The sequence below is a fragment of the Choloepus didactylus genome, chromosome 21 (assembly GCF_015220235.1).
Source record: "Choloepus didactylus isolate mChoDid1 chromosome 21, mChoDid1.pri, whole genome shotgun sequence".
Classification (NCBI taxonomy): Eukaryota; Metazoa; Chordata; class Mammalia; order Pilosa; family Megalonychidae; genus Choloepus; species Choloepus didactylus.
The window spans coordinates 42,151,302-42,174,441 of record NC_051327.1 but is presented as its reverse complement, the minus strand read 5'-3'; the positions used below and the strand labels follow the sequence as shown (position 1 = coordinate 42,174,441).

The window sequence follows — 23,140 nt, the reverse complement described above, 5'->3', positions numbered from 1 at the left end:
ACTCTGTGCTTCTACATGTGGAGCCAGGAGAACCACCACGGCCCTTTTCCAAACCATGCCTGGCCCATGCTCACATACTTTTCCTCCCAGGTCCACCCGCCACCGTTCCATTTCTCCTCTCTGCTTTGGGCAACTACAGGAAGCTTCCCACCTGGGGATCCCAGTAGATATCAGAATCTGCTCCCAAACTTCCTCAAGTTGCTCCTGACCCAGTTCCTTTCCAGTAAAGCACCAGAGGGGATAGCAGTTAAACAGCACAGCTTCCTGCTGGGGAGTGAGAGTCTAGTGTCTCTTTCTTGAAAGTACCCCATCTGTAAAACCAATTCCTTGGAGCTGTGTTCACTCAACTATCGGGATGGGGAGGAGACATTCCCTTTCCCTTCCTATGGGAAGGGGAAGTGAAAACCCTCTTCACCGTGCTCCCCACAAGGCCAGAGTCTTTGGCTCCCATTATTCTTGGGTCTTTACATGCAGGGGGCAGTGGAGTGGGGGTAGTGATTGTGGTAAGGCCGGTTCTGCAGACCTTATGTGAGCTCTGGGGGAAGGCTACTGACCCCATTTGTTCAGTGCTCTCTTTAGAATGAGGGGTAATTAGGACCTGTTGATTTCAATTGTGAGTCCCAGGGCCAATTCTGAAGTAACAGCAAAGTTCCCATTTTAACATCCTTTTTAGAAGGTTCTTCTTGAAAAATCTGAGATGCAGGATAATTTAGCAAATGTCCATTGAAGTTTTTTGTTTGTTTATTTGTTTGCATGTTTCATTCTCCCTCTGCTTTCTCACTGGTGCCCAAGGGGCTAGATTTTAATTTTGTTTCCTTTTCCCAATCCACATCAAAGAAGAAACAAAGCTCAGAGAATCAGAAATAGAATCCAGGTGTCCTGACTCCCAGTCCAATGCTCTTTCTCTTAACAAATATGTATTACTTTTCCTGCCTGGTCTCTAGTCTTTCTTTTGACCACATGGTTCAGACGATAGTGACTCCCATCCCATTTGCCCCTGGGATGTGCATCTAGGCAGGGCCCGGTCAACCAGCACATGCCGAAGTGATTGCTTCAGGAACAGACATGTGACCCGAGCCAGGCCAACAACCCCTGGACTTCAGTTACTTGAACCTATAAATCCATCCTCCCCCTTTGTGTTTATTAGGCCAGTTTGAGATGACTTTCCTGTCATATGTGACCAAGTGACCATCCAGTATCTTTAAGATTTGCTTGTTTAAAATATTTGTCTGGGAGATTTACCTTATCTGTGTTAACATTTACTGAGTGTCATCTCTAACCTAGGTATAGCTACAAGACGATGCTGGAGTTGGGTCTCACTCCAGGAGGACAAAACTGGATCAGCAGATGGGCAGGGATGGAATCTTGCAGACAAAGGGCAACTCCTGGCTGCAGGCATTATCATTCCATGACCTCAGAGCTGCAGTGGAAAGAAAGCAGAGAACCTGGGTGAATGTCCATCCACCACAATAAAAGTAACCTCACTAACCCATGGGGGTAAAAGCCTTCTCCAATAGGCCTCAGGTCTACACTGGCGGGCCTTCCTTGCTTATGCTTGAGGAGATTGCTGTCCAGCCTTTCTGTCTTATAAGGCTAGTCTTAGCCTGCCACTATGGATGGACAGGACAAATTTCACTCAGAGGCTTGGCCCAGCTGTGGATCATAAGCTCCAGGATGGCTTTCTGTTAAGTCTCTGCTCAAGTTCTGTATAACTAGGTTTGAGAACCAGCTCCACTACTTGCTTGCTGTGTGTCCTTGAACAGGTCTCTTAACCTCTCTGAGCCTTGTGGGTGCTTGCACTTTAGTAAATGAAGAAGCTGACATAGAAGCACCACTCTTTGACTACACACTGTACAATATGTTTTCATGTTCTGAATCATAGTCTGCACGACCATGATGTACCATTAAATATTTTTCAAAACTTCTTCACTACTCGAGACCCCTGGTCACTCTCCAAGGTGCTGAACGACTCACCAGTTGCCTGGGCACCCATGGTACCTCCCCAGAATCTCCTGCAAGAGCCCTGGCCTCTGCGGCACCCACTGCTGTTGGGCCGGTACCAGATTTGCATGCAGTCCTCCTCTTCTGGGTCTGTTTGGATGCTGTCATCTGGCTGGTTCCCATCCCAGTAGCTGTAGTCGTAGAAGGAGCCGTCGGTCCATTCAAACTGCCCTTCCTGATGGGTTCCACCCAGCGGTAAGGAAGCAAGCCAAAGAGAGGAAAATCAGGCATCTGAGCCAGCCCAGCTCAGGGATAACTTTCTAACACCTCTACACCTGTGCAGAAGCCCTTACTTTTAATCTGATACCACCGCTATTAATACCACTCTTACTAGCTGCCATTTGGCAACGGTTTGTTATGTGTTATGTCATTTTATCCTCACCATCCTGCAAAGCAGGCATTGTAATCATCCCCATTTTACAAATGAGAAAACTGAGACTCAGACTGGTCTACTCAAAGTCACACAACTCATAAAGCATTAGTGCTGGAATTTGAGCTCAGGTGTCTCTGACTTCAGTAACCAAAACCGTAAGCACTTCTATTTTACTGGCAGATGGGAGTCATCCTTCATCACTTTTCTTTTGTCCAAATAGCCTGTGTTTTTCTTGCCCGATGTGGAATGACTTTGTCCAATTGCAAGAAAAGTTCTGTTAGGAATCTGATTGGTGCTGCAATAAATACCCAAATTAACTGTTGGAAGAACTACATGTTTGTAATGCCAAGGAAAAATATCCATTTCTCCATTTATTCAAGTTTTAGAAAAGTCTTCTTCAAAGCACTGATGATTATGGATGTAAAGGGAATTGCATGTTATCACTGACAGACTAGAGCTTGAGATCCCAGCTCCCCTCGCTTTATGGCTCTGCCACCTGGATAAATTATTTACCTCTCTGAGCCTCAGTTTTCACACTTATACAATGGAGCTAATATCTCCCTCAGAGACTTGTGAGGGTTGAGTGAGTTAAAGCATTCAAAGGACCTAGCACAGTACCTGCTGCATGGTGATCCCTGAAAAGAAAACAAAACCAAGCCCTTTTACTGTACATTTATTATTATTTTTATTATCAGGTCTTGTATTACAAGTTTCCTAGATTCTCATTAAATGTATTCATAATCCAATGTTTAAAGTTGCTGTTATGACTAGAATGTTTGGGATTTTTAAATTACAATTTCTATATGGGTTCTTTCCAGATGAATTCTATTGATTTTTTAAAAATATACTGAATTTGTTACTTCTGTTATTGTAACAGTAACTTCTACCATCCTTAATGAGTTCTTACGTGTGCAAGGGCTATGCTGAGCTAAATGTAAATACATACATTAACTCATTTAATTTTCACAAGACACTATTATTTCCATTTTACAGATGAAGGGACTGGTGCTCAGAGAGGTAAAAAAAAATTGCCCCAAATCACTCACCAGCCAGTAAGTGGAAGAACAATAGTGCTCCAAAGCAGGATGAGAAGCATGTATGCAAAACAGAGACTCAGTATGCATCTTACCCAGGGAACATTTGGGGAAAAATCTCCAGGCGGAGCTTGCTGTGATATTGCTAGGGATGAAATCTGGCCCAAACCACCCTCTGCAGCCTTATCCTCCTGCCATTGCTCCATCCACCCCTGCCCCACTCTCCCTTCCCCCATCACTGTTCCATCACCCCTGTCCCATGTGTATGCCAGCCATTCTGGTCTTTAAGTTCTTAGAATGTGTCATTATCTTGCCCAACTCAGACCTTTGCCCACACTGATCCTTCTACTTGGGATGCTCTTTCTCAGTGTCTTAGTTTCCTATCTGCTAAAATAAACACCCTACGATGGGTTGCTTAAATAACAGGAATTTATTGGTGCATGGTTTTGAGAGCAGAATTCCAAAGTTGAGGTGTCAGCAAGGCACCTCCTTGAAGACTGGCAATCTGGGGCTGGCTGCTGGCGATCCTTGGGTCCATGGCTTTTCAATCACGTGGCAGTGCACATGGCAGTGTCTTCTTCTTTCTCTTCCAAGTTCCGTTGACTTCTACTTTCCACTCCTCCCTGGTGGCTTTTTCCCTGTGGCCTTCTCTATCAGGCCCCCAGTAATAGCGTTAAGATGCATTCTGATTCAGTTGGCTACATCTTAACTAAAAATAACATCATCAAAAGGTCCTATTTATAATGGGTTCACACCCACAGGAATGGATTAAGATTATGAACATCTTTTTCTGGGGTACATAATTCAGCCAACCATACTCTGTCTTCCTCCTATTTATCCCTTAGACACTGGATTAAATGTCTCTTACTTAGGGGGGCTGTGTCAGCCATGGATGTGCACTGCTCAGAGCTCCTTCAAGAGCATCAGCTCCAGGGATCATAGCTGACTAACGGCCTCAGCTCCTGCCTCTTTGGTTCCATCACCTTGTTTGTGCTGAGGATGTGCTTTTGTCCCTTTGGATCCAGCACTGCATTCACAGTGAGGCCCATGATTCCTCCAGGCTGTTCTCAATGTCTGAGAAAGTCAGGGGTGTGGAGGCTGGCCCTTTCCTGCCCAATGTGAGGTTACTGTAATAGGCATCTGTGATGGTTAAGTTCACATGTCAACTTGGTTGGGATATGGTGTCCAGTTGTTCAGTCAAGCAAACACTGGCTTGATGGTTACTCTGAGGGTATTTCACAGACAGATTTACATCCATGGTCAGTTGAATGCATCTGTGGCTGATTACATCTATAAACAACATAGGAGATTTCCCTTACCAATGTGGGGAGTCTCCTCATCCAATTAGTTGGACGTCTTAAAACCAGAACTGATGATTTCAGAAGTCAGGAGAAGAATTTCTGTCTCTGCTTCAGCCAGCAAGTTTCTCCTGGGAAATTCTACTTCACTTTCTTGAGAGTTTCCAGCTTGGAGTCTGCCCTATGGAGTTTGGACATGCCAATCCCCATGGTTGTGTTTGCCAATTCCCATAGTAAACCTGTTTCTCTGGAGAACCCCAACTAATACAGCATCCTTTGCTTGAGGACTCCCCATTAGCCAGACCAAGATTTTCCCAGACCTGTGCTATGCTCTGAGGCTCTTCCTACCTAATCCATCCTCCCCCATCCCCTTTTATGGGTCTCAGCCCCGCATCATGGTCTGCAGGCTTTCCCTGCCTACTTCTGCCCCATTTTTTTGTCCTGCACAGATGTTGCCCTTCAAAATCTCTTGTAAGTCTAATTTCACCTTGGTATCTGTTTTTAGAGAATCCAAACCAACACAGGAGCCTTCCCTGAAACCTCCATACTGCATGTTCTCACCATATCCTCTTTCACAACATTTATCACATTCTAACGGTGGCATCTTGGAGCCTTGAGTCCTCCCTGTTTGTGGGTACACATCTGTCCCTGGCACCTAGGTCTCTGTGAAAGTTGGTATAGTCAAAATGGAATCTTGGGGGGTGCTTCCGAGGGAGGCGATGGCCACTGCTTCCTCACCTGTCTATGATCTTGAAGCCCCATCCAGATGTCAGCTGGGATCCCAAGAACCCAGCTGTTTACAAGGTGATACACAAAGACATTCTCCTCCCAGCCGCAAATATGAAACACAGTAGCATGTTACTCATTATTTCTTTTCAGAGGACATAGTTGAAAATTGAAATTAATCCTTGTTAACCTTCCTGTGCCAAAGTAGAGGACATGATGAATCCTGTTGCTGCTTCTTTTTTCTAAATTAAAAGGCCACCCATGTGCGGCCATCCTTACAAGGTCATCTCTGGATTTGACCCATGTCAGTTTCAAGCAGGACCCAGCACTGTTATTTATCCCTAAAATTTAAATCAATCTCAAAATCACTGTAAAACAAGGTGGATTTTATTGAAGATAGCATGAAGAAACAAAGGGGTTTATATTGCACTGTACACATCAAATCACTTATGAAAATCTCCATTAGACATTTTTATTCTCCCTTAAAAGCCCACCTTACACCCAGTCTTTACCTATCATTCTTTCCCATACTATCTCCAAAACCTTCTCTTTTCCTGGGAAATTCATCTCTAGGCTTGAACTTGCATAGCCATCTCAGCAAAACATGCCCCAGTAGGCAAAACCAAAGCTCCATAGTTAGCCCACCCTCCCTAGAAGGTCTTGGTGTCTCCTTGGGGGAGTCTTATTCCCTATTTCAAAGAGTTTATCAAATAATTCACCCACCAAAAGAAGTCATGGAGGAACTTGGAGAGATTCTGCAGCCAATAACAAAGAAATGGATGAATGGATGATGATATACAGACAGACAGACAGACAAGCAAACACAGATTCACAGATAGACATATATAGATTTTCTTTGTGCCATTAAAATGTTTCTTGAGCACTGGTTTTATGCTAGGTACCGTGCTGAGTGTTTTTACGTGCATGAACTCATTTTGTCTTCATGCCAAACAGGCATGGGGGCAGACACTGCTGGTTGTTCACCTAATGGTCATTCCTAATCCCTTTGTCTATTGCCTACAATGAAACCTAGGAAAGTCAAATTATCACTTTCCCAGCCTCCTTTGCAGCAAATGCTGGCCATATGACCCAGTTTGGCCAACTGAATATAAGGGAGAGTTTCTAGGGGGTGGGGCTTCTGAGAAATATTTTTCACCCTGATAAAGGAAGGAGATGTATGTAGAAGGCCCCAGTTTCCACTACCGTCCTTCCTATTTGGGTTTAGCCATGAGTGGACATGAAACCCAGAACTGCTGCATTTGGAGTCCCTGGAGGAAGGCCAAGATAACTGTTCAACTGATGCCATATCAGGGAGCCTGAAAAATGTCATTTGCAGAGGTCAGAAGGTCAGGCAAGAGATATGAGAGTAAATGGACAAATGACAGGCACACTTCACTCAAGTAATTCACAGACCGTCCACACTGGAAAAGATTCCCATCACTGGCTTCCACATACCACTAAAGGGTAAATTTTAATGTGTTGACAAAGTCATTATAAAAGAATAATAAGCAGCCCCAGACCTAACACCTAACTAATAACTCATTTCAAAATATGACTCTGCTGAGGTATTTCTCATGGTACAACACAGTATACTGGCTCCCAACAGCTGCTTCCAAATGACCTCTCTCTGAAGGCTGCCACTTTGTCTAAAATGCCCCCATTAGAAGATTTCCTTTCAGTTGAGGCCTTGGTAGCAAATCATGGCACACACACTCACTCTCTTTAGTTCTGTGTTTGGGGAAGACATTGCTAATTTATTCTGGATTAATAGCACTCAGAATTCTTGTACCTAGAATCCTTCTCAACACAGTGCCCCAGGAGTCACATGTAGGAAGTTGCTTAACAGCCACTGTTGAAGGAAATGGAGAGGGAAAGGAGAGGGCAAGGCAAGGCTTGCTTGCCCTGAAAAAAGTGACCCGACATAGAAATGCTAAGCTAGAACTGACTTCCTTGGGGTGCCTTGCATTATAGTTAATAAAAACAATAATAGCTCCCACTTAATGACTATTGACTTGGCCAGGCACTGTGCTAAGAACTTTAGATATATTATCTCCTTTAAACCCGTGACTCTAAAAAGGTCAGTGAGTGTTCTGGTTTGCTAATGCTGCCTTTTCGCAAAATACCAGAAATGGATTGGCTTTTATAAAGGGTATTTATTTGGTTACGAACTTGCAGTCTTAAGGCCATAAAGTGTCCAAGGTATTGCATCAACAATTGGGTACCTTCACTGGAGGATGGCCAATGGTGTCCGGAAAACCTCTGTTAGCTGGGAAGACACGTGGCTGGCGTCTGCTCCAAGTTCTGGTTTCAAAATGGCTTTCTCCCAGGACGTTCCTCTCTAGGCTGAAGCTCCTCTTCAAGATGTCACTCTCAGTTGCTCTCGGGGTGTTTGTCCTCTCTCAGCTTCTGCGGAGCAACAGTCTGCTTTCAACGGCTGTCTTCAGACTGTCTCTCATCTGCAGCTCCTCTCTCAGCTCCTGTGTGTTCTTCAAAGTGTCCCTCTTGGCTGTAGCAAGCTCGCTCCTTCTGTCTGAGCTTTTATAGACTCCAGTGAACTAATCAAGGCCCATGTTGAATGGGTGGGGCCACACCTCCATGGAAATCATCTAATCAGAGTTATCACCTACAGTTGGGTGGGTCACATCTCCATGGAAACGCTCAATCAAAGAAATGCAATCTAATCAACACTAATATGTCTGCCACACAAGATTGCATTAAAGAATATGGCTTTTTCTGGGGGACATAATATATACAAACCCGTACAGTGTGATTATTGCTATTTCCCAGTTGTGCAGGTAGGAAGTGATGGAGCTAGAATTAGAGTCTAGGCTGGCCTGCTTCTACTGCTCCTACGCATTGCATACTCATCTCCCATGGATTTCTTCATTTGAAACATCTGCTGCCTCCATTCCCTGAAGTTTCCCAATTCTTCAAGATTGTGGTCCAGGGCCAGTTCTTCCAGAAACTCTTCACTGTGCACACTATCAAATTCTTGAACACCTATTGCCCAAAGTATCTGTTTCCCCAGGAGTTGGCTGGTAGGTTTGGTTTTCTATTTCTTAAGGTCTGGTCTCCTAAAACGGGCTGCAAGGACCACACAGACAGACATCATCTCATTTCTATATGACATCTCTTCCCTTATCCAGGAGTGTGTGTTCTGTCCAAAATGAGAGTGGTAAGATTCCTGGGGGACAAAAATGGTCTTCAGTCCAAGAAGTCTTTGAACTTGGTCCTATGAGGGTAAGCACTGTCATCCCCAAAAGCCTCTCTCATGCACAATTCTGGCTCTCCAACATCAACTGCAGAACATGCATTTTGAATGGCCACCCAGTCATTTCAGTACCATAGCCATCTTCATTCAACAGCACCTGCTTGGGTACTATTTGAATATTTAATCACATTTCCCCCATATTTGTTCAAAATTACCGGAAAATGGAAAAACCCAGGGTGCTGCTGCAAGTAATTAGAAGCAGAGATCAAATGAACTTAATTAAACTGTCAAACAAAATGTAAGCTGAAAGTCTGAGAATCTTAAACCTCCATTAGAGCCTCCATGGACATAAGCTGATCACATGTTTAATTATGAAGGACAAGAACAAAATTAAAAACCATGAAGAAAATGCTAGAAATATAGAATTGGATTGTGTCTCCAAGACAACATGCAATTAGGGATTTTACAATATTGTTTAGCTTTAGGGGACTGAATCCCATTTAAAACAGGTGAACATATTGTTCAAATTCAACTTTTCTACACATTTTCAGGAAAGTGTTATATGACAAAGTGGGGAACTATCTTTGTAAGAGAAAAAGGGGGCGCTTAAAAGAGAAAATTAAGTATGAGGAAAAGATGGACACTGGGAGTTGAGAAGAGGAAGAAGATAAAGTCGTGGCAGGAAAGAATGGAAAAACAGGTGCTGGGTCACAGACTGCTGGCAAAACCCGGACTTTGCCTGGAATTTCTTGTGATACCCAGTTATCCAAGGCTTAGGTCACAGCCACCATCAGGCAGGCTAAGCTGTCTCCCCTGTCAACTGACTAAAGTAAAATCTTCATCCAGAATCACTTTTATATTCACTCTTCATTACACATGTCTCATTTCGCCTTCTAGGTTGGGAGTTCTTTGAGAACTTATTTCATCCATCTTTCTAAGTGTCAATCCTGTGCCATGTTCTGCTCTGTATCACTAAGGGTTTGACCCTTGAAGACAGCATTTCCCAGGCTTTCATGTCTGCTGGCTTCCTACCAATGGGAGCCATTGATGAGTGATTGGAGGATGGGAGGAAGAGAGAAGCCCTTCTGTGCCTTGGGAATCTCTGGCAGGGGCCGTGGCTCCTCAGTGGCTCCAGCTCCCACAGGAGTGGCCATCAGCGTAGGGGTGGAGTTTGCTTCCTGCTATTGCAAATCACTAGTTTGCTTCATCATCTCCTCTTCAAATTCTCAGCTTCCATCAATTGTGAACCCACCTCCCTGTATTAAATCATCCCTGTTTAAAATATGTATAATACTTGTTCTCCTGGTAGGACCTTGACTGACTCAGTGTATTCTTGAGTGCCATTGAGAATGGAGCAGGTGCTCAAATTATCTGTTGGATGAACAGATGGGTCTAGTGAAGACTCATTTGGAAACTAAGAGAGTGAAGCCCTTTTCTATTTTTAACAAAACTCAGTGACTATCTATAGCAATAGAATAAAAATTTAAAAGGAAAAAATCCATGGAACTACGCTACACCATGAACCCTAAGTTAAAGCATGGACAATAGTTAATAGTACAATCATAAAAAATGTGCCTTTATCAATTGTGACAAACGTACCACACCAATGTAAGGTGTTAAAAATAGGGTGGTATATGGAAATCCCGTATTTTATGCATGTTGTAAAACCACAACTTCTCTAAAAAAATAAAACACTTGGTGACTCTAAAACATAAAGAACAAACCCTCTTTCTAGTCTCTGAGATTGTTGAATAAGAGAGGCAAGATTGCAAATTTGTAGTTTTGGGTGTCATGGGACATGTCACGCCTGGCTTCAAGGAAACAAAACAGTAGGGAGGTCAAATGTGAAACCAAGTAATTGAATCGTGATGAGGAAAGTGCTCTAAGAGAGGTGGGTATAATTAGGGTACCAGGGAGTCAGGGTGATGTCAGGGCAGAGGTATCATCAGATCTAAATCTTCAAGGTTGATGGAGGAGACAGGGACAGGAATTCCCCACAGAAGGAACAGAATGTGCAAAGGCATGGAAGAGTAAAGGGGCCGGACCAGACTGGAGAACTGCAAGGTGCTCAGTGTGGCTGGGGCTTGGGAGACACTGAGCAATGTGGAAGGAGGCTGTGGAGGAGAGGCGATGGCATCAGACTGCACAGGCTCGATGCCCATCCCCATCACCTAGTGACCAACTGAGCAAACTACTTACCTTCTCAGAGACTCAGTTTCCTCCTCTATAAAATGAGGATACCTACCTAAAATGGTCTCAGGTAATGATGTACCTGAAACACTCAGCAAATAAGTGGCAGTTATTGTTTCTTCTACTATGTGCCTTATATTCCTTCGGTGTCTATTATGCTGTTTGGACCACAGGGTTGAACCTCCTGTGACACAGAGCAGAGCACAGCACGAGACTGACACATATAAAGATGGATCCTGCAGTGTGCTCTTTGCTCTCCCTGCTAAATGCTTTGCCTTCTACTGCCAAGGACAGTTTCCATGAGAAATGGGGCTGGGTAAAAGTTAGCTTCAGTTATCAAAGGAAAGCACCAGTGGGAGCACCATTCTCCCCCTCCTCCCCTACAAGGGGTAGCTTGGTGATGCCATGGGGGACCCAGGAGCCCACTCACCTGTGGATGAAGGCCAGTTTGGAGGACTTGCTGCTGAGGGAGAACTGGGAACAGTGGAGATCTGCCTCAGCCCAGGTCTTATTGAGAGGGATGAATCTATAGCAGTGGTCTTTGAACTCCATCCAGAACAGGGGGCACAGGGAGCCTGGGATGGCTCTGGAATGGCTGGGGCAAAGAGAAAACGGACTGGGAGGGAGGCTGGCAGTGCTGAGATTGTTTCCACAGCTTACAGATGTTCAAGAACGCCAAACACGTCCCATTGTGATTCATCCAATTCTACAATTGAGGAGCAAAAAATACACCCATACCTGAAATCGACAAGATAATAAAAGTAAGATTGGCTCATTAGAGAACATTTGGAAACCACTGATACACTTGGGTATATTTTTCCTCATGCCACACTTGTATGCAGTGATTTAAGAAAAATGCCATTGTGATCATACTGCACTGTTTACACCTGCCAGTGTACTGATTTCTAAAAATTAAATGTTAAAGTAGAAGCATTTCCCCCATGTCATTATACATGATTTTGTAAACATTGTTTTAAATAGCTCTCTAATACACCACTGAGTGAACGTATTAGAGTTTATTTAATTATTTCCCTATTTTTGGATAATTAGATTGTTTCCTTTTATTTTAACCATTACAAATAATGCTGAGATGAACAGCTTTGTGCAGAAAGCTTTTCCGGCATTTCCAGTGATCTTCTGAGGCTTTGATACAATTTGCTAAATTGCCTCCTGAAAGCAATTTATACTCCCACAGTAATTTCTGAGAGTTCCCTATCTCAGCGTGTCCTTGCCAGAGCTGAATGTTATCACTTCACTAGAGATCTTTGCAAATTTTATAACCAAAAACTGGTATTTTGTTTCAATGTGCAGTTCTGGGCAATCTGGCGAGGATACTCACTTTTTCCATGTGTTTATTAATTAGTTATGGCCAAGGCTATTTCTATCTTTTGCCCATAGGATTTGTTCAGGATTTGTTCTTAATTCTGAAAAGGAACAAATGAAAAATCCTTCCAAGTCTCAGCCCCTCCAAAGGTCTTTTGGGAGATGCCCTTTGGAAACCACAACTCAAGATGGCAGACCAGGCAAGGCAAGTGTGCTGAGAACTTTACGCACGTCGGGTTGGTGTGGTTCATCTGTGGGGGCAAGTGGTGGGTCACAGTGAGATGGGCCAGGCTGGGCTTAGGAAGCCTGGGTCCCAGCCCAGCTCTGCTCCTGATCTGCTGGGTGACACTGGCCCACTGCTCCCCTTCTCAGCCATCAAACTAGCTGACCTCTGGAGTCCCTTTTGCAGTCGATCACCCAGAGGTATGAAATCTTTGCCTTCCAAGCCACTATCGTGGTTGGCTGAGCTCATGGAATATTCAGTGGTGGATGCCATTGATTGAGCATTTAGGATGCGTCAAGCACACATAGGGAAATTGAGGCTTAGAGTAAGGGACTTGACTAATAAGTCTGCTAATAAGGGGCAGAGAGGGGATTGGAGTCCACGGTTCCTGTTTCCAAAGTCTTTGATCTTTAAGTCCGTATAATGCTTCATCATGGGAAATCAAGAGGCTGAAAAGAGTTCCAGCACCTACCTTATAGGGTTGCTGGGCCAACTAATTGGGCCAACTAAATTAGTCCAGTGCTTGGCATATATTGATCACTCTATTAATAGCACCATTGTTATGATCAGGTCAGGGTCTCATAACTGGGGTTGATGGGCTTCAGGGGTCCAGGGAATCCCCCGAAATTGAATGCAAAGTCACCAAAGCCCGTGGATGCAAATGTGCATATATGCACATGTACCTCTGTGCATTTTTATGACGAAGGAAAGGGACAGTGTCTGCAATCAAGAGAGCTGTGCTTAGCAGGCACGTTCCAGGCCAAGCTTCTGATCACTAGTCAGAGCCATTTGGCTTTGCCATTTGACGGGAATCAGCCTCTCCCCCGCCCCGGCAGTTGTGCTGACCACTCCTGGCTAATCCCAGGCCTTGTGGACAGTCTTTGCCACGTGTCTTGCAATGCATGCCAGTATCTGAACTGTGGCCAGCTGAGTCGGAATCCACTCACCCTCCTCCATGTGGTAAAGGGAAAGCTGTGTTTGGGGAGTTAGGCAGGAGCAGTGTCCAATATCCTACTCCTCTCCCTGCCACTTTCTGGGCCTCAGTCTCCCCCTCTGTCAGTCGAGAGCACTGGGCAAGGAGGATGTTGCCTCAATACCTTTCAGAGGTTGAGAGGGTTGAAGGCAGCCCTTGTAACATCGGTGTCACTGGGCTCTTTGTGGGGACTTTTTGGCACTGTCTTCTATGCAGAAAGCCTCAGCTGAGTCACCCCCTCCTTTTGGACCAGTTTCCCCCTGAGCAGGGATGAGAAGCAGCAAATCCTCCCCATCTGCTTTCCACCCATCGCTTGCCACCAAGGACACTCATTTGTGAGAACCTGACCCAGTTTGTCCAGGAGCAGCTGGAATAGTTCACTGGAAGTACAGCATTTGCTGGTGCTAAGCCATGTGCCCCACTCCCACCCCATCACAAATATCCATACTAGAGATGAAAGCAGGGTGACCAACTCATCCCAGTGTGCCTAAGACTGTCTCAGTTTTTGAACTGAAAGTTCCACATCCTGGGAACCCCTTCAGTGCCGGGCAGACTGCACCAGCTGGTCACCCTTGAGCAGTGGTTCCCAATGATAGGGGGCAATCCCCACCCACCCCCTGGGTGGGGGTGTTTGGCAATGCTTAGAGACGTTCTTGGTTGTCATAACTTGGGGGAAGATGATGCTACTGGCGTGTAGTAGGTAGATGCCAGGGAAGCTGCGAAGCATCCTACGGTGCAGGATCCACAACAAAAGGATCACCCAGCCCCATATGCCAACCGTGCTAAGGCTGAGAGAGCCTGCCCTCGACGGAAGGCAGAACGCCAACAAGGTAAGATACCCCCGCAGCGCCACAACACAAAACATCCCGGCCAATCTCCACATTGCTCAGCCGATTCATATTTCCTTTAACAAAAATTAAGCCTCAGCCCCACAGCTGATTAGAAGCAGAGTTTGGATTATTTCACTAATTTCAACGTTAGAATGTATTACTATTGTAAGTCTGTGGCTCAAAAGCCCTGGAGACATTGCCATAGCATTGTGTTTCAATTTCATATTAGAGACCCCAGCAGCCATGGCTACAGAAGGGAAATCTTGCTCTTTCCTCCCCGAGTTTAGGATAAAGCAGAGAAACTTCTTTGCTCTCTATCTCTAATGTGGGGAATTTTTTTCCTGGTCTCCATTTCACTGAGGGTGGAAGTCTTCAGGGGTCTCTGCTTTCTGAGAGGGGTTTAGTCTCAAGTCCCTGCTTCAAATGGCTCTGACTCGACAGCCTACCCCTATGCCAGTGTTAAAACCCAAGCCCCTGTTTGGGTTCTAATGAATTGGAATAGCTAGCAGTAAATACCTGAAACTATCAGAGTACAACCCAGAACCCTGGAATCTTGAAGATGATTGTATAAAAATGTAGCTTATGAGGGGTGACATTGTGATTGGGCAAACCATATGGACCACACTCCCCTTTGTCCAGTGCATGGATGGATGAGTAGAAAAATAGGAGCAAAAAAAAAAAAAAAAAAAAAAACGCACTGAGTGTTCTTTTTTACTTTAGTTGTTCTTTTTCACTTTAATTTTCATTCTTATTATTCTTGTGTGTATGGTAACGAAAATGTACAAAAATTAATTTTGGTGATGAATGCACAGCTATGTAATGGTACTGTGAACAAATGAATGTACACTTTGTATGACTGCATGGTATGTGAATGTATCTCAATAAAATTGAATTAAAAAAAAAAAACCCAAAACCCTGGATCACTGAGCCTGACACCCAAACTCAGGGCTCTGCAGCCGATATGCCCACTGCTTCCATTTTTTTTCACCTCCCTCTTTTCCCTGGTCCCTGAGTGCTCCCCTCATGTTCTTGGAAGCCCAGCTTAACTTTATTTTTTTATTTTTTTTTTAATATTCATTTTATTGAGATATATTCACATACCACACAGTCATATAAAACAAATCATACATTCGATTGTTCACAGTACTGTTACATAGTTGTACATTCATCACCAAAATCAATCCCCAACACCCTCATTACCACACGCACAAAAATAACCAGAATAATAATTAAAGTGAAAAAGTGTGCTTCAGGTTTTAAAGCAGGGAAGGATAGTGAGGCATTTACCTTGGGCCCCAAATTTAAGGGGCACCAAAAAACTCAGGAAATAGTATTTGAATGCACCAGCTTAACTTTAAAAGGCTGTAAAATTTTATCTGGCATTTGTGGATGTCTATAGTTGAAAGGTTTTTTAACTTTTTATTTTGAAATAACTCCAAACTTAGAGGAAATTTGCAAAAATAATACAAAAGAAATAGATAGAAGTCCAATTTACCCCCTCACCCAGATTTACCAACTTTCAGCATTTTGTGGCATTTATATATCATTCTCTCTACCTAACCTGCTATCTAGTTATCTGTCTATCTATTATCTAAACATTTGAGAGAAGGTTTCATACATCGTGCTCCTCTAACACTTAACACTTCCAGGTACATTTCCTGAGAACAAGGATACTCTATAGTGGGGAGGTTTTATATTCTTTAATTCACCATTGTACCTGATCTGGAAGACTCTACCTATGGATATTGTTCCCTCTTGGTCTTCTATCTCTTTTTCTTTTCGTTTGCTTTTTTTTTAAATAAACTTTTAATTTTGAAATGAATTTAGATTTACTAAAAAGTTGCAAAGATAGCAGAGTTCCCATATACCCTTCACCGTTTCCCCTAATGCTGTCTTACAGAACCCATGGCAAGTTTGTCAAAACTAAGACATTCACATGGGCTTAATACTATTAATTCAACTACAGAATTTATTCAGATCTCACCAGTTGTTTTTTTCCCTCCTGTTAGCAGATCCAACTCAGGATACTGCCTTGCATTTGGACTACTTATGTATTTTATTTGTCATCAAACACTTTAGCTAGGATTGGATGACATTAGACAGACTTGGTAAGAATTGGCCAGAATTTTCCAGCATTCTTGGATTTTTGCTCAAAATCATCTTTACCTCCTTTCTTTGTCTTTTCCTTACATCCAATCAGTTTTTCAAGTCTTGCCAGTTCCATCTCATAAAACATTCAAGTTGGTTCTTTCTTTCCCATTTCCATTATTTCTGCCACTGTCATCTCTCCCCAAGACCTTTTCAACTCCTGTTCCTCCTGCCTCCAGTCTGGTCCTTCAGATCTGCTCCCCCCCAGGATTCAGAGGGGTCCTTGAAACTGTCTGAGCTCGTCTCACTGGAACTCTCCAGGTTTTCCCATAGCCCAGGCGATATGGGCCCCTGCCCGTCACTCACCCCTCTTACTCCATGCTCCAGGTTTGCTCGAGGTCTTACCACTTCTCAAACATGTGTCCAGACCTTGCAGAAACTTCCCTCTGCCTGCCCCTGGCCATTCCCTGCTTCTCCCGCAAGTTTCAGCTGAATGGTGACTTCTTCAGGGAAGATGGGCAGGCACCTCTGAAAAAGGCTCTGCAAGCACCCGGTACCCCAGCTCTCACACGCCCACATGAAATCTTGCCCAATGTTGGTCCCCATCCTGATCAATGCCCTTTGGGATCATCTCCCTCCCCAGTGCCTGGCACACAGCAGGTGCATGAAAACTCTTCTTTTCAATGAATAAATACAAACACAGCTTCTTTTGGGTGCTTTCACCACCTTATAGGGACAGTGGTGAGCTGGATATGTGCACCACCCATGCCTCCCTGACTTCAGGGTGGCATTCCTGCAGTTTTCTAAGCACTGAAGGCGACTTGCCCCATGCTGGTGGATATGTCAGAAGGAAGGCTCCAAGTGTGGAAGACAAGCTCTCTGAGGTTGACCCCTGCAGAGCTACTTAAGCTCCTTCCTCCCCATCCCCTTCTGTTCCCTTTGATTTTCTCCTCTGAGTAAATGGTGATTATGGATGCCTGGGGTGAAACATACCAGAAAGCAGAGGCTGTGACAGGTCCCCCCTTTAATCACTCCCCTTTTCTCCTTTAATTGGGAGGCAAAAAAGAACTGCTGGCTTGCACTGGGATAGTAATTAATTTGGACCTGGCTGGAATTCCCTCCATCCCTTCCTTTACCTCTGGGAATTTAAAAGTTGGGAATAGAAGGGTCACAGAAGCCTTCTACCAACCTGAACCCCAACCAACTTTTTCTAATTTGTGTCTCTCTCGTGACGGGATTTCTATAGTTCTATAGTTTGATGGTCACGTGAAGATAATTACGTAACAGCCAGAGCCAACCCTTCCCGAGCATTCACTGGGTGCCAAGTGCTCTGGACATAGCAATTCATTTCATCTTCACGCATCCTACAAGGTAGGGGCTGCTATCAACCCCATTTTACAGGTGAAGAAATCAAGGCACAGAGAGGTTGAGCTCCTGGCCCAAGATCACACAGCAGCCAAGTGGCAGAACTGGGACTTGAAGCCAGACTTTCTGGCCACAGACCTAATTCAGAGATTCCTGCCACACTTAAGCCCATTTTGCCCCAATCTTGTTGGGCTGGTCATTCACTCCTTCCTTTATTTACGCAGCAAGTTCTATTTTGCACCTACTAGATCTGAGCAGGTGGCAGTGTGCTGGAGTTCCTGGGGCAAACGATGCAGATGTGGCTCCTGACCTCATGGATATTATAGTCTCTGGAGACTGAAATTAAGAAAAAGTAGCACAGAAATAAAGATGTCATTACTAGGTAATTTATGGATGTGAGCCATGCAGGTAAAAACTTGAGAGAGCAGCTTCCAAATTATTTTGGAAACTGATTATTTGTTTGCTCTATTCCTCTGGTTGCAGCCCAGTCTCTAGCTTCAAGGAGCTCACAGATAGTTACAACTGGGCACCACGTGTCCACTTCCTGGGTGGAGGAAATACAGGGTTTTTCTTTGGGAGGACCTATAAGTGCCATGTAGACCAGAGTTGAGATCAGGGAAGGCTTCCTGGAGGAGGTGATGTCTCAACTGAGACCTGAAGGATGCATCAGATTCAGAGAGAGTTTGCAAAGACCTGGAAGTGTGAGAGAGAATGAAGCATCTGGAGGACTGAAAATGGCTCAGCCTGGTTGGGAATTCCAGAGGGGGAGGAAGCAAGAGAAGAGGCTGGAGGGGGCAGACGGGATTAGGGGTGGTGGGAGGGCTGGGAAAGAATGCACAAAGGGGCTTGTTGCTCTGGAAACCAGGAGCCTGTCCCTCAGCTCCAAAAACCCCCAAGATCTCCCAGCTGGGGTGGGAGTCAAAGCCTGTGGGAACTCTGAGCTTGTTATGGAGAAAGAACACACGACTGGAGTTCAGGGCTCCCCCCACCCCCCACCCCCTTTTAAAAAGAATAAATTGTCACCTTCCCACTCAATCTGGCGGCTGGCTCCCCTGGTCCCACTCCAGGCGCCCACGAATGCACAACCACCCTGCCTTCTCCTGCCCGGATCAGCCCTGGGAGCCAGCCAGGAGAGGAGGCAGAGGTGGGCTGGGTGGGGGGAGGCTCCCAGGGCAGGGGGGAAGGTGGCCAGAGGACAGTCGCCCTCAATTCTTGCTGCCCTGTTGGTTCACGTACCCCACTGCCGGGTCCTTCTCTCCCCAGAGAGCCCTGGCTCTGGGAGCAGAAATGGCTGCCCCAGCCTCTTCTTTCTGAGCTTTGCTTTCCCTTCTCTGGGCCATCCCTGTGGCCCTGGGATCCAGGGGGAAGAGCGAAGGACGTAGAGCGTGGCGGTGCACGATCTTGGGCCAGGACCTTGTATTGCTAAGGACAGCTACCATCCACTGGGTGCTTGTGTGTGAATCCTTGGGCCCAACCCAGAGCTGGGTGCCAATGTCACCCCCATTTTACAGATGAGGAAAAGGAGGCTCCGAGAGGTTAAGTCATTTGCCCTACACAGCTAGGGAGTGTTGGAAGAGCCAAGAAGGGGACCCAGGTCTGAAGAACTCAAAAACACAGGAAATATTTTTTTTTTGTCTTGCTTTCTTTCATTTGTTCAAGAAATATATTAAACAGCAAATTTAACAATTAACTAATTAAGCAAATAATCCAGAGCTTTCTGATGGCCTCTTTTGCTTCACTCGGTGTCTTCAAGCTGCTTACAGTCTGGAGGGAGAAACACCTATGTGGTGATGAGATATTCTAGACGTACGTACAAGACCAAAGAGGAGGGGCGGGGAATGGGCCAGAGTGACCCAGGGACACTCTAGGATCTGAACTCGCTGCCCTGCTCTAGTTGGCGAGGACACACAGGTGCTCCGGCTTAGGAGCTTGGACTCAGGAGTCAGATGGCCCCAGTTCTCAGGCCTCAGTTTCCTCATCTGTAAAATGGGCAAGATAGTGGTGCCTACTTCACAGCCTGTGCCTGGCTCATAGGAGGAGTTCTAGGAAATTAGATATTACTGCACCAGAAACGGCCTGAAACCTGGGACCTTACCAGTGGCTGGAGCAGAGGGGGCGATGCCAGCTTCTTGCAGGGGAGAGAAAGGGGCTGCAGACTCGACTGGTCCCCTATCTGCATCCCTTGTACCCCGCAGAAGCAGGCTCTGAGCTTCAAAACACTTTGCTATAATTTCCTTTGCTGCAGAGAGTTCTTGGGCTCAGGAGTCAGGGAAAGGAAACTTCGGGATGGTTAAAGAATCACAATAGCACCTAGGTGCAATTGTTCCAAGGCGCCAGGGACAGATCTAAGCACTTTACACTCATTAATCCATTTAAACTGATGATTCCCCTGGTGGTTGTTTGTGCTCTGTGGGCCTCAGTTTCCACAGCTGTAACCTGGAAGGGTTGGACTGATGGATTTCCAAGCGCCTTCCTGCTAACCCCAAATGCTGTGCTCTCCAAGGTCGCTGGGTTTGAAATGCTCTCAGTCCCCTCATTTGTAGAGCAGGGGTGAGGGGTGGGGAGAGATGTCCGGAAGTTTCTTTCTATGATGGAGGTTTTTTGGTCACACCGAAAACTGTATCTCCTGGTTAATTCTATCATAACACCATCAACTGCAGCAGCAGAAGTGGTCAGAATAATGACTCATTTTCTAAGCACTTATCATGTGCCTGACACTTTGCTAAGCACTTCATATGCATGAGCTCATCGAGGCTCCCCAAAACCCTGGTAAGGGCCAAGTTTATCCCCACTTTCTGGAAGAGGAAGCTTGAAGCTCAAAGAGGTCCCTTGGTTATAGCAAACAAGAAAGGAAAAAACTGCCCTAGTTGCTCCCACTCTCAAGCTCACCCTCAAATCCCCTTCCCTCCTGGGCCCACAAGCAAGATTTAGAACGTATGAGGCAGCCTTCAAAAGCATCTCTCCTGCTCGCCCATTGCACAGGCTCTGTGGTGGATAAATGTTGAAGAACTGGGTCACAATCTTGCAGCAGAATGGCCCGCAGACAAATGACGGCCACCCACGCGGAAGATGGTGAATGCCAGCCCATGGAGTCGGAAGTTGAACCTTGTACAATTAACTTTCAGTCGTGATTTCCCATCTACATTTCCTTTGCTCTGTTGGTAGCTGAATTTTGTGTTTTACAAATCCTCTGTTAAAGCAGAAGGGGTGGTTATGAGTGGTCACAGCATCTCTTAGAAGCTGGGCTGGACAATTTCACGAGGTCAGTAGTTTAAACTTTGGATTGTCAAAAAAATAGTAATCATGTGAAGCAAAATCAACCAAAAAATGATTCTTGCACATGAATGGCACATGTTTAAAATGTGTTTTTTTTTAGAAAGCCCCAATCTTGCTGATTTCAAACCCTTTTTTTCTTCAGTGCGTTGCTTTTAAGAGAGTTATTGGTCAGCTATCAGACTCTGGTTTGATGCATTTTGTACCTAGCTCTACTGTGGCATGTTTTCCATTGTTTTACGACATCAACATGAGAGCTGTAATAAAATGTGCAATGGGGTTGGAAGCTGGGGAGGAGAATTTTCCGCTGTACAGTTAATAAATCATAACAGATTAACACATGTTCAAAAAAAAAAAAAATCAGGGGGGTCCAAGGACACTCCAAGAGTCTAAAGACAGAACTGGAAACCCTGATGCTCCCCTGAGTAAACTAAGACAATCCCCCAACCCCCTACCACTAGTGTTGCCAGATTCAGGGGGAAAGAAAAGAAACAGGATACACAGTTAAATTAGAATTCCAGATAAACATTGGGCAATTTTTAGTATAAGTATATCCCATGCAATATTTGATACATACTTATAGTCAAGATTATTTATTGTTTATCTGAAATTCAAAATTAACTGGGCATCCATCTAGTATTTTATCTGGCAACCCTATCATCTCACCATTTCAATCTTCCTCAATACTTGAACGGTTCAATAACTTGCCCTTATGAGACTCTCCGTCTAGGTATTTCATTATTAGTTTTACTTCAAAGGGGATAAAAATAGTGTCTCTGACAAAGCGCTGTTGTGAAAATTATTGTGGGAATTAAATGAGTCTATGTATGAAAAATGCTTAGAACAGTGCCTAGCACGTAGTAAGTGTAATGGAAGTCTTTGTTGTTGTTGTTGATGATATTATTATTAGATTCAGGACTCTTTCCAAGGAAGTGACTCCAACATACAGAGGGTCCCCTGGAGTCTACACCCCGGCCTCCCCAATGCAACAAGGAAGAACCTGAGCTCATTTGAAGCCCTGCTTCCTTCCAGTGGGACTCTGGGAGGTCACAGGCCCGAGGCTGATGGGTCCCCAAACCCTTAGGGCTGGGTGTCACTGGGCCAGGCCTCCAGGGAGGCCACCGGAGGGACAACTGGGCCCTTTCTGCATGCCCAACCTCTGACGGCACAGCAGTGGGGTTTGAAGCTCCCTGAGAACAGCTGTCACAGTCCAAGGAACCTGGGTGCTCAGATGATGACATGTCCATAACAAAAATACCATTTTCAGGGCTCCCCATGGCACGAGGCACCACATGCTGGCATTTTCCCCATGTTGTCTCCTTTCCCTCACACAGCAGCCCAGAGAGGGGCTATTATAATCCCTGCTTTCCAGAGGAAGCTGAGACTCAGAGAGGTTAAGAAACTTGCCCCAGGTCACACAGCTTGCAACCTGAAAAGCTGGGATTTGAAACCCAGACCCCAAAGCAGTCCTTTTGGTCTGGCCCTAGGAGTGTGCCCATGATGGGGGCTGTCAGGGATCTCTGCTAGGTTCCTTGGCCCAGGTGGGCCTCACTGATGGAACCTCAAGTCCCTATGCAGCGTCCCCCTGTCTACCTGCACCCAGCCCTGGCCCTCACACTCACCTGGGCTGATGCCGATGTCCGTTTGTGGGAAGGCCTCTGCAGACAGGAGGGTAAGGGAGACCACAGCCTGCAGCTCCCACCTCTGCATCCTGAGCCCCAAGAAAGCCTGAGAAGAGGAGAGAGGCCCTTCGGCAGGAAACTGGGGTCCAGGATTGCTGTCTGGGCACAGGTGCAGCTTCCCGGGAGCTCGGGAAAGATAGGGTGGGCCCTGTCCTCTCCTCCCCTCCTCCGCTCCTCCCTCCTCCCCTCCCTCCTCTTTGCACCTCAGTGGAGACGTTCAGAGTGACAGCCCCTGGGCCAGCCCCGCCCAGAGACCCAGCCCATCCAGCCTCTGAGGACGCAGTGGCCTTGGTGGCCTGGCTTTTCCGAGGCTTGGTTTCCTGCTCTGTAAAATGGGATAGTGATGGAGCTCACATCCCAGCCTGTTAGGATGTCATGGGAGGTAATGCATCTCAGCCGCCTCAGAGCAAATTAAAGGAGGTAGAAGGTTCTTGACATTTGACAGTAAACCAAATGCTGTCAGCGCCCAGCTCTCTTGCATAGACTTCTCACACTTCAAGTAAATGTTTAAAAACCTGTGGGTGTTTTTTGTCAGGAACTCATCACATTT

General features: G+C 45.5%; 1 protein-coding gene across 1 annotated transcript; it reads right to left on the bottom strand.

The window, feature by feature from the left end:
• Positions 1 to 1,340: 1,340 nt before the first annotated feature.
• Positions 1,341 to 22,734, bottom strand: CLEC19A (C-type lectin domain containing 19A). Its single transcript, XM_037813811.1, has 6 exons — positions 22,531 to 22,734; positions 11,447 to 11,470; positions 11,265 to 11,408; positions 5,445 to 5,539; positions 2,044 to 2,176; positions 1,341 to 1,420 (listed from the first exon to the last, which is right to left on the bottom strand). Exons 1-6 carry the CDS (start codon positions 22,616 to 22,618, stop codon positions 1,341 to 1,343), a joined length of 564 nt encoding a protein of 187 aa, XP_037669739.1. The 5' UTR covers positions 22,619 to 22,734.
• Positions 22,735 to 23,140: the final 406 nt, after the last annotated feature.